Source organism: Pomacea canaliculata, linkage group LG11 (genome assembly GCF_003073045.1).
Source record: "Pomacea canaliculata isolate SZHN2017 linkage group LG11, ASM307304v1, whole genome shotgun sequence".
NCBI classification, from domain to species: domain Eukaryota; kingdom Metazoa; phylum Mollusca; class Gastropoda; order Architaenioglossa; family Ampullariidae; genus Pomacea; species Pomacea canaliculata.
In genome coordinates, this window is record NC_037600.1 from 7244474 (window position 1) to 7258643 (window position 14170).

Sequence of the window (14170 nt, forward strand, 5' to 3'; positions counted from 1 at the left end):
TGTATTGTACCACTAGTATTGTCTGACCTTATTTATGTATGACAACATATTTTCTCTACAATTGATTTGTTTACATACGCTTCATTGTAACACAGGGAAGCACTTCCACGCATTTTTGTGGATTCTTGGCATTAATTTTTTGTTAAATTGTTTGCAATAAGTCTTATTTTGTGACAATGTACATTATTATTTTTCTTATTATTATTATTGGTGATTATTCTGAATTTCTTTATCAGAAACCCTCATAAAGCCAGTAACTAAGGCTCTAACGTCATAGAGGAACCAATTGTGTAAATAGTTGAAGCATGCAGAAAATGAAAACAGCATGCCTGGGTAGTCTTTAATTCTTTAAGTGGCGTTTTATTACATCTTATTCATCGACACACACATTCTGACGGCTTGTCTGCCCCTGCTTGTTGCAGAAAACGACAGGACCACTTCCGACACCCCCAAGCCTCGACGAGCCCCGCGGGCAAGACTCCAGAAACAACAAATCTACATACTGGAAACTGCTTAACAGCAAAACCAACACCCCTCAGCGGCTGTCCGCGAGGAGATCACCACATTGACGGGGCTCTTACCCAATTTTTACACCAGCATTTTTTTTTTTTTTATTTTTTTTTTTTTTGCTGTGGATTCAGTTTTGCTGTTTACTGCAATTGTAGGTTTCTTAGAGCTTCAACTGCTAGAAACAAGACATGTTTATCTTTGATATCAATGCAATTATTGTAACTTTGTAAGTATATACTTTGTGTCTTTTGTCTAAAAGCTGCAATATAAACTCAAAGACACTTTATTTGAAAAGAGACCAATAATTAATAATTTCTTCCTTATTCCTCCGTTCCGATGCTTTGTAGAGGTAAATGGCAAAGCAAAGTGTTATGCCTAGATTATTATCAGCCGTAAGTACAGAAAATCTAAAGTGAGATGGAAATTTACAGAACTTGGATGGAATACACTCTTCTCTCAACTCGGTATACTACGACAAACAAGTACAAAGTAAAGTTCGATCTCATCACAGTAATAACCAGCCATCTAACAATCCTCATCCCGAATTCTACAGAACAGCACGAGGGTCGGTACCAGTGCCTCGTCAATGAAGATAACGACATTGGGTCAAGAGCATGCTCTTCTAACCTGCTGCCAGGTATGCATATTTCCACAATGTTTATTTTTACAATGGGATATTTATTAGCAATATATAGGGGGAAGTATTTATATAATTATAATAAACACGGTATTTCAATGGTCTGCCACCAGTGACACTATCATAACCAGGTAGGGCTGTAGGAAGACTTTTTTTTTTTTTGCTTTTCGCTTTTCTTTATTACTCTGTGTGTGTGTCTGTGTGTGTGTGTGTGTGTGTGTGTGAACGATTTTTTAAAATTATTAGCAGATATTCAAAGATGACCCATGTCCCAAGGGGAGTGATCCTCCTAATGATCCCCAAGGGGGGGGGAAAGAGATGGAAAAGGAGGAAAGACCAAAATAAGCAGTTCTTTTCTCTTATGAGATCCCTGGCAGATGGTCTGCCAGTGGACATCCTTTGGGATCTCCACATGAAAATCCACTAGGAACACCCGCCCTCGTGGGATGTCCTAGAAGAACTCGCCCGAGAGACGGGCTAACCGACAGAGCAAGTGTCGTCATCATCATCAAACAACGACGATACACCTCGAGTGTATATAATACATCAAACAAATTATAGAATCCTCTATCAGACATTAATATATCACCAATCAACAAACATGATCATTATCCTCATCGTCGTCGTCGGCGGCGGCGGCGTCGTCTTCATCATCATCAATTATCAGAATTCACGATCAACCATCATCGCAAATTATCAATCAGCATCATCATCATCATCATCATCATCATGCATGATACCAGTGTCTCGTCAATGCCTCGGGACAAGAGCATGCCAGGTGTGTATATTTTCACAATGTTTATTTTTTACAATGTGTATTTATTAGCAATATATAGGGGGGAAGTATTTATATAACTATAATAAACACGGTATTTATCAGCAGTTGTAACATGTGTGGTGTGTTCGAGAACTATATATATATATGGAATTGATGAAGAATATTCTTTTTAAGGCCGTTTTTAACTACACTACTGGCATCATTTCAGGAGGCAAGACGTCATAAATGCATTCAGAAGACAAGCCCAAGCTCTGGCCACATGGAGCTACATAATGTATGTTATGAGTTTTTAAAGTAATTCAATGCTTCTAATCTGAGAGAGCCAACCCCTCCCCAAGACACAGGTACAGCTGGTTCCCAGTAGAGACAGCAGAAAAGGTAAACCATCATAAAGCCAGTAACTAAGGCTCTAACATCATAGAGGAACCAATTTTGTAAATAGTTGAAGCATGCAGAAAATGAAAACAGCATGCCTGGGTAGTCTTTAATTATTTGCAGCAAAACCCAGAAGAGCCACAGCCACGGAGGAGTACGTGATTCTGCCCCATCAAAGAGAAGGAAGAAGAATATTAAAAAGGAGGAAAACAAAGCATTCTTCTCGTTAACGGCAAGTCTGACATCAACACTTCCAGTGAGATTCTTCAAGATCTCCATCTGCAAGTACATAAAATTTGCCACCAAACGTGCTTCAATATCAAGCTGCCAAAAAAGCTTCATCTCCCTTCATGGAGACCAACAACACCACCGTAATGACACTTCACTACATCCACGAGTTCATCATAACCAGCAAGGCAAGCTTTTCTGGCTCACTAGCCACACGGGACTTGCAGCTTCAACTTGTCAGAAATACTGACAAACATATATTGAGTAAGTAGGAGCAAATTATTGTTGTATCTTTTTCAATTGAAAATAAGTAGCTTGTCAAAAAGGCATCCCCATGGCCATGTCGTTTCATAAGTTACAACTCCTGTTGTTTGTGGTCTGCCGGTAGACAATATTAGGAGACAAAAAAAATGAAGTTATGGAGTTTAAGCGAGGTGATTAAAATAGTCATCTCTTAAAAATAAAAAAGAGAGAATGACTGAATGACTAACTGGCATCATTTCAGGATGGGCAAGACGTCATAATGCATTCAGAAGACAAGCTCAGCTCTGGCCACATGGAGCTACATAATGTATGTTATGAGTTAGAAAATAGATATTGATGTTTAAATCATGTTTGATCAAAATTTCGGACTGAAACGAATTTTTTCTTTGCAGCACAGCTTTGTGGCGATCATGCAGGATCCCATTTGACTCGTTGACAGGTGTTAACAGCTATAACGCGATGAATATTTTATCACGTGTTCAAGACCTGACAAAGACGCAGAGCAGCAACTCGCGTCGTGTGGGCTCGGCAGAGCGCACGTGCCAGGCCGAGCGCACGTGGCTAATTAGCATGCACGATCGTGCTTGAAAGCTTTTAATCGGTCACAAGTGGATCAACACATGAGAGGGGAAACACGCATACCCAAAGAGAAATGGTGACCCTTCTTACCATGCATGACAAAAGTGCGCATGCGTGTGACTGAACGAGTGTCTTTAAGTGGCATCTAATTACATCTCATTCATCGACACACACATTCTGACGGCTTGTCTGCCCCTGCTTTTTGCAGAAAACACCATTCCCGACGACAACACGGAGCCTCGTCCCATCCAGCGGACAAGGTATCGCGGCTATCAGCTGGAGCTGCTGGAGGGCGAGTTCTCCAGGAACCCCCGCCCCTCGTGGGATGTCATAGAAGAACTCGCCCGAGAGACGGGGCTAACGGAAGGACAAGTGCGGGTAAGCACAGTAAACCGGGAAGAAGAATATTAAAAAGGAGGAAAACAAAGCATTCTTCTCGTTAACGGCAAGTCTGACATCAAACACTTCCAGTGGAGATTCTTCAAAGATCTCCATCTGCAAGTACATAAAATTGCCACCAATCCATGCTTCAATATCAAGCTGCCTAAAAGGCTTCATCTCCCCTTCCTGGAGACTGGTTAAAAGCCTAGTCCACTAGTTGTTAACTAAACAGCCCTGACTTCAGTGTTGTTGACTGTTAACAGTGTTGTTAATTATATTCTTGTCATTAGAATTGAAACTTCATTATTGAATCTGTTGTAATTAGGTGTGTGGGCGCATGCAAGCCATTGCGCGCAGGACCCACGTAACCGTCAATTACAGTACAACAAGGACATAACTGGAGCTTTCAGAGAGAGACAGAAAAAAAGATGTCAAACACTAATCTGTGAGTAAAAGTACATTTCACTCTGGCATAAGTCGAAAGCGATAGCGAACTAATATTCATTCTGAGCGAACTCCTACTACATTTACATATGCTAACATCTCCTACGACGATAGATTTAAAAAACCTCAGTCTTTAGAGATTGAATTAATAATAATCTTTTTTAAGGTCGTTTTTAACTAGAATTCGGAACATAGGTGGGAAGAGAAACCTGGATACAAAATATGAATTTTGCCTTGCGGTACTCAATACTGTTCAATGCTAGTACATTTAAAGAATTTGATTGCCCTGTGTTTACCGCTAGGATTGTTTATGTGTCTATTGCATCTCTAGAGTGAAATTGGCTTTGTAGAAATTTTGTGCATACCGCTAGATTTGGACTGGATACATAGTGCAGTTTAATGCGAGACAAATTAGAAAAATATGTTTGATAGTTCTGCATGCCTGTTTATTGAAATAGCCTTCATTTGTTGAATTAGTGCTTACACTCTGAAGTGTTGACTACTGTGTTAACTCAAGGATTTTTATTTCCTCTTGGTGTTACTAATCATTGTGCAGGCACGTTGGGAAGTAGTAATTACATTTCTATCCTGATTGTGTGAGTGATTAGGGGTGTGAATAGTTTGTTCTTTTAAGGATCACTTTTCCGCCCTTATGATTTTAAGAAAACTTTGGGCTGATTGGTATATGTATTGTACCACTAGTATTGTCTGACCTTATTTATGTATGACAACATATTTTCTCTACAATTGATTTGTTTACATACGCTTCATTGTAACACAGGGAAGCACTTCCACGCATTTTTGTGGATTCTTGGCATTAATTTTTTTGTTAAAATTGTTTGCAATAAGTCTTATTTTGTGACAATGTACATTATTATTTTTCTTCTTATTATTATTGGTGATTATTCTGAATTTCTTTATCAGAAACCCTCATAAAGCCAGTAACTAAGGCTCTAACGTCATAGAGGAACCAATTGTGTAAATAGTTGAAGCATGCAGAAAATGAAAACAGCATGCCTGGGTAGTCTTTAATTCTTTAAGTGGCGTTTTATTACATCTTATTCATCGACACACACATTCTGACGGCTTGTCTGCCCCTGCTTGTTGCAGAAAAACGACAGACCACTTCGACACCCCCAAGCCTCGACGAGCCCGCGGGCAAGACTCCAGAAACAACAAATCTACATACTGGAAACTGCTTAACAGCAAAAACCAACACCCCTCAGCGGCTGTCCGCGAGGAGATCACCACATGACGGGGCTCTTACCAATTTTTACACCAGCATTTTTTTTTTTTTTTTGATTTTTTTTTTTTGCTGTGGATTCAGTTTTGCTGTTTACTGCAATTGTAGGTTTCTTAGAGCTTCAACTGCTAGAAACAAGACATGTTTATCTTTGATATCAATGCAATTATTGTAACTTTGTAAGTATATACTTTGTGTCTTTTGTCTAAAAGCTGCAATATAAACTCAAAGACACTTTATTTGAAAAGAGACCAATAATTAATAATTTCTTCCTTATTCCTCCGTTCCGATGCTTTGTAGAGGTAAATGGCAAAGCAAAGTGTTATGCCTAGATTATTATCAGCCGTAAGTACAGAAAATCTAAAGTGAGATGGAAATTTACAGAACTTGGATGGAATACACTCTTCTCTCAACTCGGTATACCTACGACAAACAAGTACAAAGTAAAGTTCGATCTCATCACAGTAATAACCAGCCATCTAACAATCCTCATCCCGAATTCTACAGAACAGCACGAGGGTCGGTACCAGTGCCTCGTCAATGAAGATAACGACATTGGGTCAAGAGCATGCTCTTCTAACCTGCTGCCAGGTATGCATATTTCCACAATGTTTATTTTTACAATGGGATATTTATTAGCAATATATAGGGGGAAGTATTTATATAATTATAATAAACACGGTATTTCAATGGTCTGCCACCAGTGACACTATCATAACCAGGTAGGGCTGTAGGAAGACTTTTTTTTTTTTTGCTTTTCGCTTTTCTTTATTACTCTGTGTGTGTGTCTGTGTGTGTGTCTGTGTGTGTGTGTGTGTGTACGATTTTTTAAAATTATTAGCAGATATTCAAAGATGACCCATGTCCCAAGGGGAGTGATCCTCCTAATGATCCCCAAGGGGGGGGGAAGAGATGGAAAAGGAGGAAAGACCAAAATAAGCAGTTCTTTTCTCTTATGAGATCCCTGGCAGATGGTCTGCCAGTGGACATCCTTTGGGATCTCCACATGAAAATCCACTAGGAACACCCGCCCCTCGTGGGATGTCCTAGAAGAACTCGCCCGAGAGACGGGGCTAACCGACGAGCAAGTGTCGTCATCATCATCAAACAACGACGATACACCTCGAGTGTATATAATACATCAAACAAATTATAGAATCCTCTATCAGACATTAATATATCACCAATCAACAAACATGATCATTATCCTCATCGTCGTCGGCGGCGGCGGCGGCGTCGTCTTCATCATCATCAATTATCAGAATTCACGATCAACCATCATCGCAAATTATCAATCAGCATCATCATCATCATCATCATCATCATCATGCATGATACCAGTGTCTCGTCAATGCCTCGGGACAAGAGCATGCCAGGTGTGTATATTTTCACAATGTTTATTTTTTACAATGTGTATTTATTAGCAATATATAGGGGGGAAGTATTTATATAACTATAATAAACACGGTATTTATCAGCAGTTGTAACATGTGTGGTGTGTTCGAGAACTATATATATATATGGAATTGATGAAGAATATTCTTTTTAAGGCCGTTTTTAACTACACTACTGGCATCATTTCAGGAGGCAAGACGTCATAAATGCATTCAGAAGACAAGCTCAAGCTCTGGCCACATGGAGCTACATAATGTATGTTATGAGTTTTTAAAGTAATTCAATGCTTCTAATCTGAGAGAGCCAACCCCTCCCCAAGACACAGGTACAGCTGGTTCCCAGTAGAGACAGCAGAAAAGGTAAACCATCATAAAGCCAGTAACTAAGGCTCTAACATCATAGAGGAACCAATTTTGTAAATAGTTGAAGCATGCAGAAAATGAAAACAGCATGCCTGGGTAGTCTTTAATTATTTGCAGCAAAACCCAGAAGAGCCACAGCCACGGAGGAGTACGTGATTCTGCCCCATCAAAGAGAAGGAAGAAGAATATTAAAAAGGAGGAAAACAAAGCATTCTTCTCGTTAACGGCAAGTCTGACATCAACACTTCCAGTGAGATTCTTCAAGATCTCCATCTGCAAGTACATAAAATTTGCCACCAAACGTGCTTCAATATCAAGCTGCCAAAAAAGCTTCATCTCCCCTTCATGGAGACCCAACAACACCACCGTAATGACACTTCACTACATCCACGAGTTCATCATAACCAGCAAGGCAAGCTTTTCTGGCTCACTAGCCACACGGGACTTGCAGCTTCAACTTGTCAGAAATACTGACAAACATATATTGAGTAAGTAGGAGCAAATTATTGTTGTATCTTTTTCAATTGAAAATAAGTAGCTTGTCAAAAAGGCATCCCCATGGCCCATGTCGTTTCATAAGGTACAACTCCTGTTGTTTGTGGTCTGCCCGGTAGACAATATTAGGAGACAACAGAAAAATGAAGTTATGGAGTTTAAGCGAGGTGATTAAAATAGTCATCTCTTAAAAATAAAAAAGAGAGAATGACTGAATGACTAACTGGCATCATTTCAGGATGCAAGACGTCATAAATGCATTCAGAAGACAAGCTCAAGCTCTGGCCACATGGAGCTACATAATGTATGTTATGAGTTAGAAAATAGATATTGATGTTTAAATCATGTTTGATCAAAATTTCGGACTACGAAACGAATTTTTTCTTTGCAAACTCATCTACAGCACAGCTTCGTGGCGACTCATGCAGGATCCCATTTGACTCGTTGACAGGTGTTAACAGCTATAACGCGATGAATATTTTATCACGTGTTCACAGACCTGACAAAGACGCAGAGCAGCAACTCGCGTCGTGTGGGCTCGGCAGAGCGCACGTGCCAGGCCGAGCGCACGTGGCTAATTAGCATGCACGATCGTGCTTGAAAGCTTTTAATCGGTCACAAGTGGATCAACACATGAGAGGGGAAACACGCATACCCAAAGAGAAATGGTGACCCTTCTTACCATGCATGACAAAAGTGCGCATGCGTGTGACTGAACGAGTGTCTTTAAGTGGCATCTAATTACATCTCATTCATCGACACCACACACATTCTGACGGCTTGTCTGCCCCTGCTTGTTGCAGAAAACACCATTCCCGACGACAACACGGAGCCTCGTCCCATCCAGCGGACAAGGTATCGCGGCTATCAGGCTGGAGCTGCTGGAGGCGAGTTCTCCAGGAACCCCGCCCCTCGTGGATGTCATAGAAGAACTCGCCCGAGAGACGGGGCTAACGGAAGGACAAGTGCGGGTAAGCACAGTAAACCGGAAGAAGAATATTAAAAAGGAGGAAAACAAAGCATTCTTCTCGTTAACGGCAAGTCTGACATCAACACTTCCAGTGGGATTCTTCAAGACCTCCATCTGCAAGTACATAAAATTTGCCACCAATCCATGCTTCAATATCAAGCTGCCTAAAAGCTTCATCTCCCCTTCCTGGAGACTGGTTAAAAGCCTAGTCCACTAGTGTTAACTAAACAGCCCTGACTTCAGTGTTGTTGACTGTTAACAGTGTTGTAATTATATTCTTCATTAGAATTGAAACTTCATTATTGAATCTGTTGTAATTAGGTGTGTGGGCGCATGCAAGCCATTGCGCGCAGACCCACGTAACGTCAATTACAGTACAACAAGGACATAACTGAGAGCTTTCAGAGAGAGACAGAAAAAAAGATGTCAAACACTAATCTGTGAGTAAAAGTACATATTCACTCTGGCATAAGTCGAAAGCGATAGCGAACTAATATTCATTCTGAGCGAACCCCTACTACATTTACATATGCTAACATCTCCTACGACGATAGATTTAAAAAACCTCAGTCTTTAGAGATTGAATTAATAATAATCTTTTTAAGGTCGTTTTTAAACTAGAATTCGGAACATAGGTGGGAAGAGAAACCTGGATACAAAATATGAATTTGCCTTGCGGTACTCAATACTGTTCAATGCTAGTACATTTAAAGAATTGATTGCCTGTGTTTACCGCTAGGATTGTTATGTGTCTATTGCATCTCTAGAGTGAAATTGGCTTTGTAGAAATTTTGTGCATACCGCTAGATTTGGACTGGATACATAGTGCAGTTTAATGCGAGACAAATTAGAAAAAATGTGTTTGATAGTTCTGCATGCCTGTTTATTGAAATAGCCTTTCATTTGTTGAATTAGTGCTTACACTCTGAAGTGTTTACTACTATGTTAACTCAAGGATTTTTATTTCCTCTTGGTGTTACTAATCATTGTGCAGGCACGTTGGAAGTAGTAATTACATTTCTATCCTGATTGTGTGAGTGATTAGGGGTGGAATAGTTTGTTCTTTAAGGATCACTTTTCCGCCCTTATGATTTTAAGAAAACTTTGGGCTGATTGGTATATGTATTGTACCACTAGTATTGTCTGACCTTATTTATGTATGACAACATATTTTCTCTACAATTGATTTGTTTACATACGCTTCATTGTAACACAGGGAAGCACTTCCACGCATTTTTGGTGGATTCTGGGCATTAATTTTTTTGTTAAAATTGTTTGCAATAAGTCTTATTTTGTGACAATGTACATTATTATTTTTCTTCTTATTATTATTGGTGATTATTCTGAATTTCTTTATCAGAAACCCTCATAAAGCCAGTAACTAAGGCTCTAACGTCATAGAGGAACCAATTGTGTAAATAGTTGAAGCATGCAGAAAATGAAAACAGCATGCCTGGGTAGTCTTTAATTCTTTAAGTGGCGTTTTATTACATCTCATTCATCGACACACACATTCTGACGGCTTGTCTGCCCCTGCTTGTTGCAGAACACGACAGGACCACAGGAGACGACGGAGATATTAGGGAATATGAGAAGCCATCGGGCTCATCACGTCGCCCGCAGCCGGCAGTGCCACGTGAGTACTTTAACAGGCTCTGTAGTGAGTTTTGTACATCAATCACCATCTTTTGTGTAAACGTCTTCCCTGACTTATTTTTGCAGGTGGGTGGGTGGAATGCGGTTAGATGGAGGTAGGATTGATGGCCTGGTAGAAACATGAGAGTTCGCTAATTAGCATGCACGATCGTGCTTGAAAGCTTTTAATCGGTCACAAGTGGATGAAACACATGAGAGATGAAACACGCATACCCAAAGAGAAATGGTGCCCTTCTTACATGCATGACAAAAGTGCGCATGCGTGTGATGAACGAGTGTCTTTAAGTGGCATCTAATTACATCTCATTCATCGACACACACATTCTGACGGCTTGTCTGCCCCTGCTTGTTGCAGAAAACACCACTCTCGACGACAACACGGAGCCTCGTCTCATCCAGCGGACAAGGTATCGCGGCTATCAGCTGAAGCTGCTGGATGGCGAGTTCTCTAGGAACACCCGCCCCTCGTGGGATGTCCTAGAAGAACTCGCCCGAGAGACGAGGCTAACCGACGAGCAAGTGTCGTCATCATCATCAAACAACGACGATACACCTCCAGTGTATATAATGCATCAAACAAATTATAGAATCCTCTATCAGACATTAATATATCACCAATCAACAAACATGATCATTATCCTCATCGTCGTCGTCGGCGGCGGCGGCGTCGTCTTCATCATCATCAATTATCAGAATTCACGATCAACCATCATCGCAAATTATCAATCAGCATCATCATCATCATCATCATGCATGATACCAGTGTCTCGTCAATGCTCGACAAGAGCATGCCAGGTGTGTATATTTTCACAATGTTTATTTTACAATGTGTATTTATTAGCAAATATAGGGGAAGTATTTAATAACTATAATAAACACGGTATTCATCAGCAGTTGTAACATGTTGGTGTGTTCGAGAACTATTATATATATGGAATTTATGAAGAATATTCTTTTTAAGGTCGTTTTTAACTACACTACTGCATCATTTCAGGAGGCAAAAAATATTGAACACCATATTTCGGCTTCTGACTGATCTTGTGGATCAGATAGAACAACTGCTAGAAAAAGGAAAAGAGAGGGTGAATGGACAACAATCAGTAAGTACATTTCACTGCGACATAAGTGGAAAGAGAGAGCGAACCCCTACTATATTTACATATGCTAATATCTAATATGACGATAGATTAAAAAAAAACTCAGTCTTTAGAGTTTGAATAATAATGGTTTTTAAGGCCGTTTTTAACTACACTACTGGTATCATTTCAGGAGGCAAGACATGTTTAATAATCTAGTTCGTCTCCTGGCTGCTCTTGTGGGGGTTCTAATTTTTTGTTAAAAATTGTTTGCAATAAGTCTTATTTTGTGACAATGTACATTATTATTTTTCTTCTTATTATTATTGGTGATTATTCTGAATTTCTTTATCAGAAACTCTCATAAAGCCAGTAACTAAGGCTCTAACGTCGTAGAGGAACCAATTTTGTAAATAGTTGAAGCATGCAGAAAATCAAAACAGCATGCCTGGGTAGTCTTTAATTCTTTAAGTGGCGTTTTATTACATCTTATTCATCGACACACACATTCTGACGGCTTGTCTGCCCCTGCTTGTTGCAGAAAACGACACCACCACTCCCGACGACAACATGCAGAAAAAGAGAGGACCACTTCGCACACCCCCGAGCCTCGTCGAGCCCCGCGGGCAAGACTTCTCGATGAGCAGCTGATACTGCTGGAGATGGAGTTCATCTCATTCATCGACACACACATTCTGACGGCTTGTCTGCCCCTGCTTGTTGCAGAAAACGACACCACCACTCCCGACGACAACATGCAGAAAAAGAGAGGACCACTTCACACACCCCCGAGCCTCGTCGAGCCCCGCGGGCAAGACTGCTCGACGAGCAGCTGATACTGCTGGAGATGGAGTTACAGCGAAATCAACACCCCTCAGCGGCTGTCCGCGAGGAGATCGCCACATTGACGGGGCTGTTACCCAATTTTTACACCAGCATTTTTTTTTTTTTTTTGCTGTGGATTCAGTTTTGCTGTTTACTGCAATTGTAGGTTTCTTAGAGCTTCAACTGCTAGAAACAAGACATGTTTATCTTTGATATTAATGCAATTATTGTAACTTTGTAAGTATATACTTTGTGTGTTTTGTCTATAGCTGCAATATAAAGTCAAAGACTAATAAAACCTTTTAAAAAGATTTATTGGAATTAGAAAAGTGTCAAATGGTCGAATGAGTTCGAGAGGAACGCAAACCCCTCGAAGGCTGTCCGAGAAGATCTAGCCAAAAAATTTGACAAAAGCGAACGACTCAAAGAGACACGTATTAACACTGTGCAGCAATTGTGACCAGTACGACGACAACACGACAGCACCACTCCTGACAACCAGCAGACTCGTCGCGCCCCACGGACAACACTCCGGGATGAGCAGCGACAGCTGCTTGAGGAAGAGTTTCCGAGGACGCACTACCCCGGGGTGGCTGTCCGCGAGGAACTGGCCAGACAGACCGGGCTGTCGGCCATAAGTTTTCGGGAAGGCACATTAAACCCGTTAAAAGCCTAGTCCACTAGTTGCTAACCAAACAGTCCTGTACATGTAATGAAATCCAGGTGGTCTTGTGGATGGTTTTGTGTGGATAAACTGTGCCTCCGACAGTCAATCTAAAAATAGGTCATTGAACAAGCAGAAGTCTGTTAGCAGCTCCCCATATTCGTTGCAGTTTTCAAATGAACCAAAAAATAAAGGAAAGAAAGTATCAAACAAACAAAGAAAATGTTGATAAACGAGCGTCTTTAAGTGGGATCTAATTACATCTCATTCATCGACACACACATTCTGACGGCTTGTCTGCCCCTGCTTGTTGCAGAACACGACAGGACCACAGGAGACGACGGAGTTCCAGCAAAATCAGCGCCCGTCAGCAGATGTCCGCGAGGAGATCGCCGCTGTGACGGGGCTGTTACCCATAAGAGTACGGGTAAGCACAGTAAACCGGTTAAAAGCCTAGTCCACTAGTTGTTAACTAAACATCCCTGACTTCAGTGTTGTTGACCTCCTTCTGTGCATGATGATATTTGTAAGCAAACATGTCTGAAATGGAAGGGTGCTGATTCCTTAGGATTGTGGAATAGGGAATATATGTGTTAATCATATATCGACAACGACGACGACTATTATTATCATTATTATTATATAGCACTACAAATGTATCCTCTCACAGGACAGCGAGCTCAAAGAATTTTATAAAAGCGTGCCTGGGTAGTCTTTAATTATTTGCCAGCCAGGAGGAGTGATTCTGCCCCATCAAAGAGAGGGAAGAAGAATATTAAAAAGGAGGAAAACAAAGCATTCTTCTCAGTTAACGGCAAGTCTGACATCAACACTTCCAGTGAGATTCTTCAAGATCTCCATCTGCAAGTACATAAAATTTGCCACCAAAACGTGCTTCAATATCAAGCTGCCGAAAAAGCTTCATCTCCCTTCATGGAGACCAACAACACCATCGTAATGACACTTCACTACATCACGAGTTCATCATAACCAGCAAGGCAAGCTTTTCTGGCTCACTAGCCACACGGGCCTTGAGGCTTCAACTTGTCAGAAATACTGACAAACATATATTGAGTAAGTAGGAGCAAATTATTGTTGTATCTTTTTCAATTGAAAATAAGTAGCTTGTCAAAAGGCATCCCCATGGCCCATGTCGTTTCATAAGTTACAACTCCTGTTGTTTGTGGTCTGCCGGTAGACAATATTAGGAGACAAACAGAAAAATGAAGTTATGGAGTTTAAGCGAGGTGATCGATGATTAAAATAGTCATCTCTTAAAAATAAAAAA

General features: G+C 40.6%; 1 protein-coding gene and 1 long non-coding RNA gene across 3 annotated transcripts; both read left to right on the forward strand.

Moving 5' to 3' along the window:
* The first annotated feature begins 2663 nt into the window (after window positions 1-2663).
* LOC112574976 lies at window positions 2664-5304 on the forward strand. The gene is made up of 3 exons (XM_025256440.1): window positions 2664-2792; window positions 3580-3749; window positions 4078-5304. The coding sequence occupies exons 1-3, from the start codon at window positions 2675-2677 to the stop codon at window positions 4147-4149; spliced, it is 360 nt and encodes a 119-aa protein (XP_025112225.1). The 5' UTR covers window positions 2664-2674; the 3' UTR covers window positions 4150-5304.
* Window positions 5305-5484: 180 nt separating this feature from the next.
* Window positions 5485-13761, forward strand: LOC112574977. Of its 2 annotated transcripts, XR_003101539.1 has the most exons (4): window positions 5485-6815; window positions 11312-11417; window positions 11935-13309; window positions 13553-13761. It is a non-coding gene; the product is annotated as an uncharacterized LOC112574977 (long non-coding RNA). The 2 variants fall into 2 exon arrangements; XR_003101538.1 differs by having other exon boundaries at window positions 11935-13761.
* The last annotated feature ends 409 nt before the right edge of the window (window positions 13762-14170 follow it).

Coding starts and splice junctions, on each gene's coding strand:
- LOC112574976 (XM_025256440.1), top strand. CDS start 2,675: ATGACACTTCACTACATCCACGAGTTCATCATAACCAGCAAGGCAAGC. Junction 2,793..3,579: donor TACTGACAAACATATATTGA/GTAAGTAGGAGC, acceptor TGCTTTTTGCAG/AAAACACCATTCCCGACGAC. Junction 3,750..4,077: donor TAACGGAAGGACAAGTGCGG/GTAAGCACAGTA, acceptor TGTTGTAATTAG/GTGTGTGGGCGCATGCAAGC.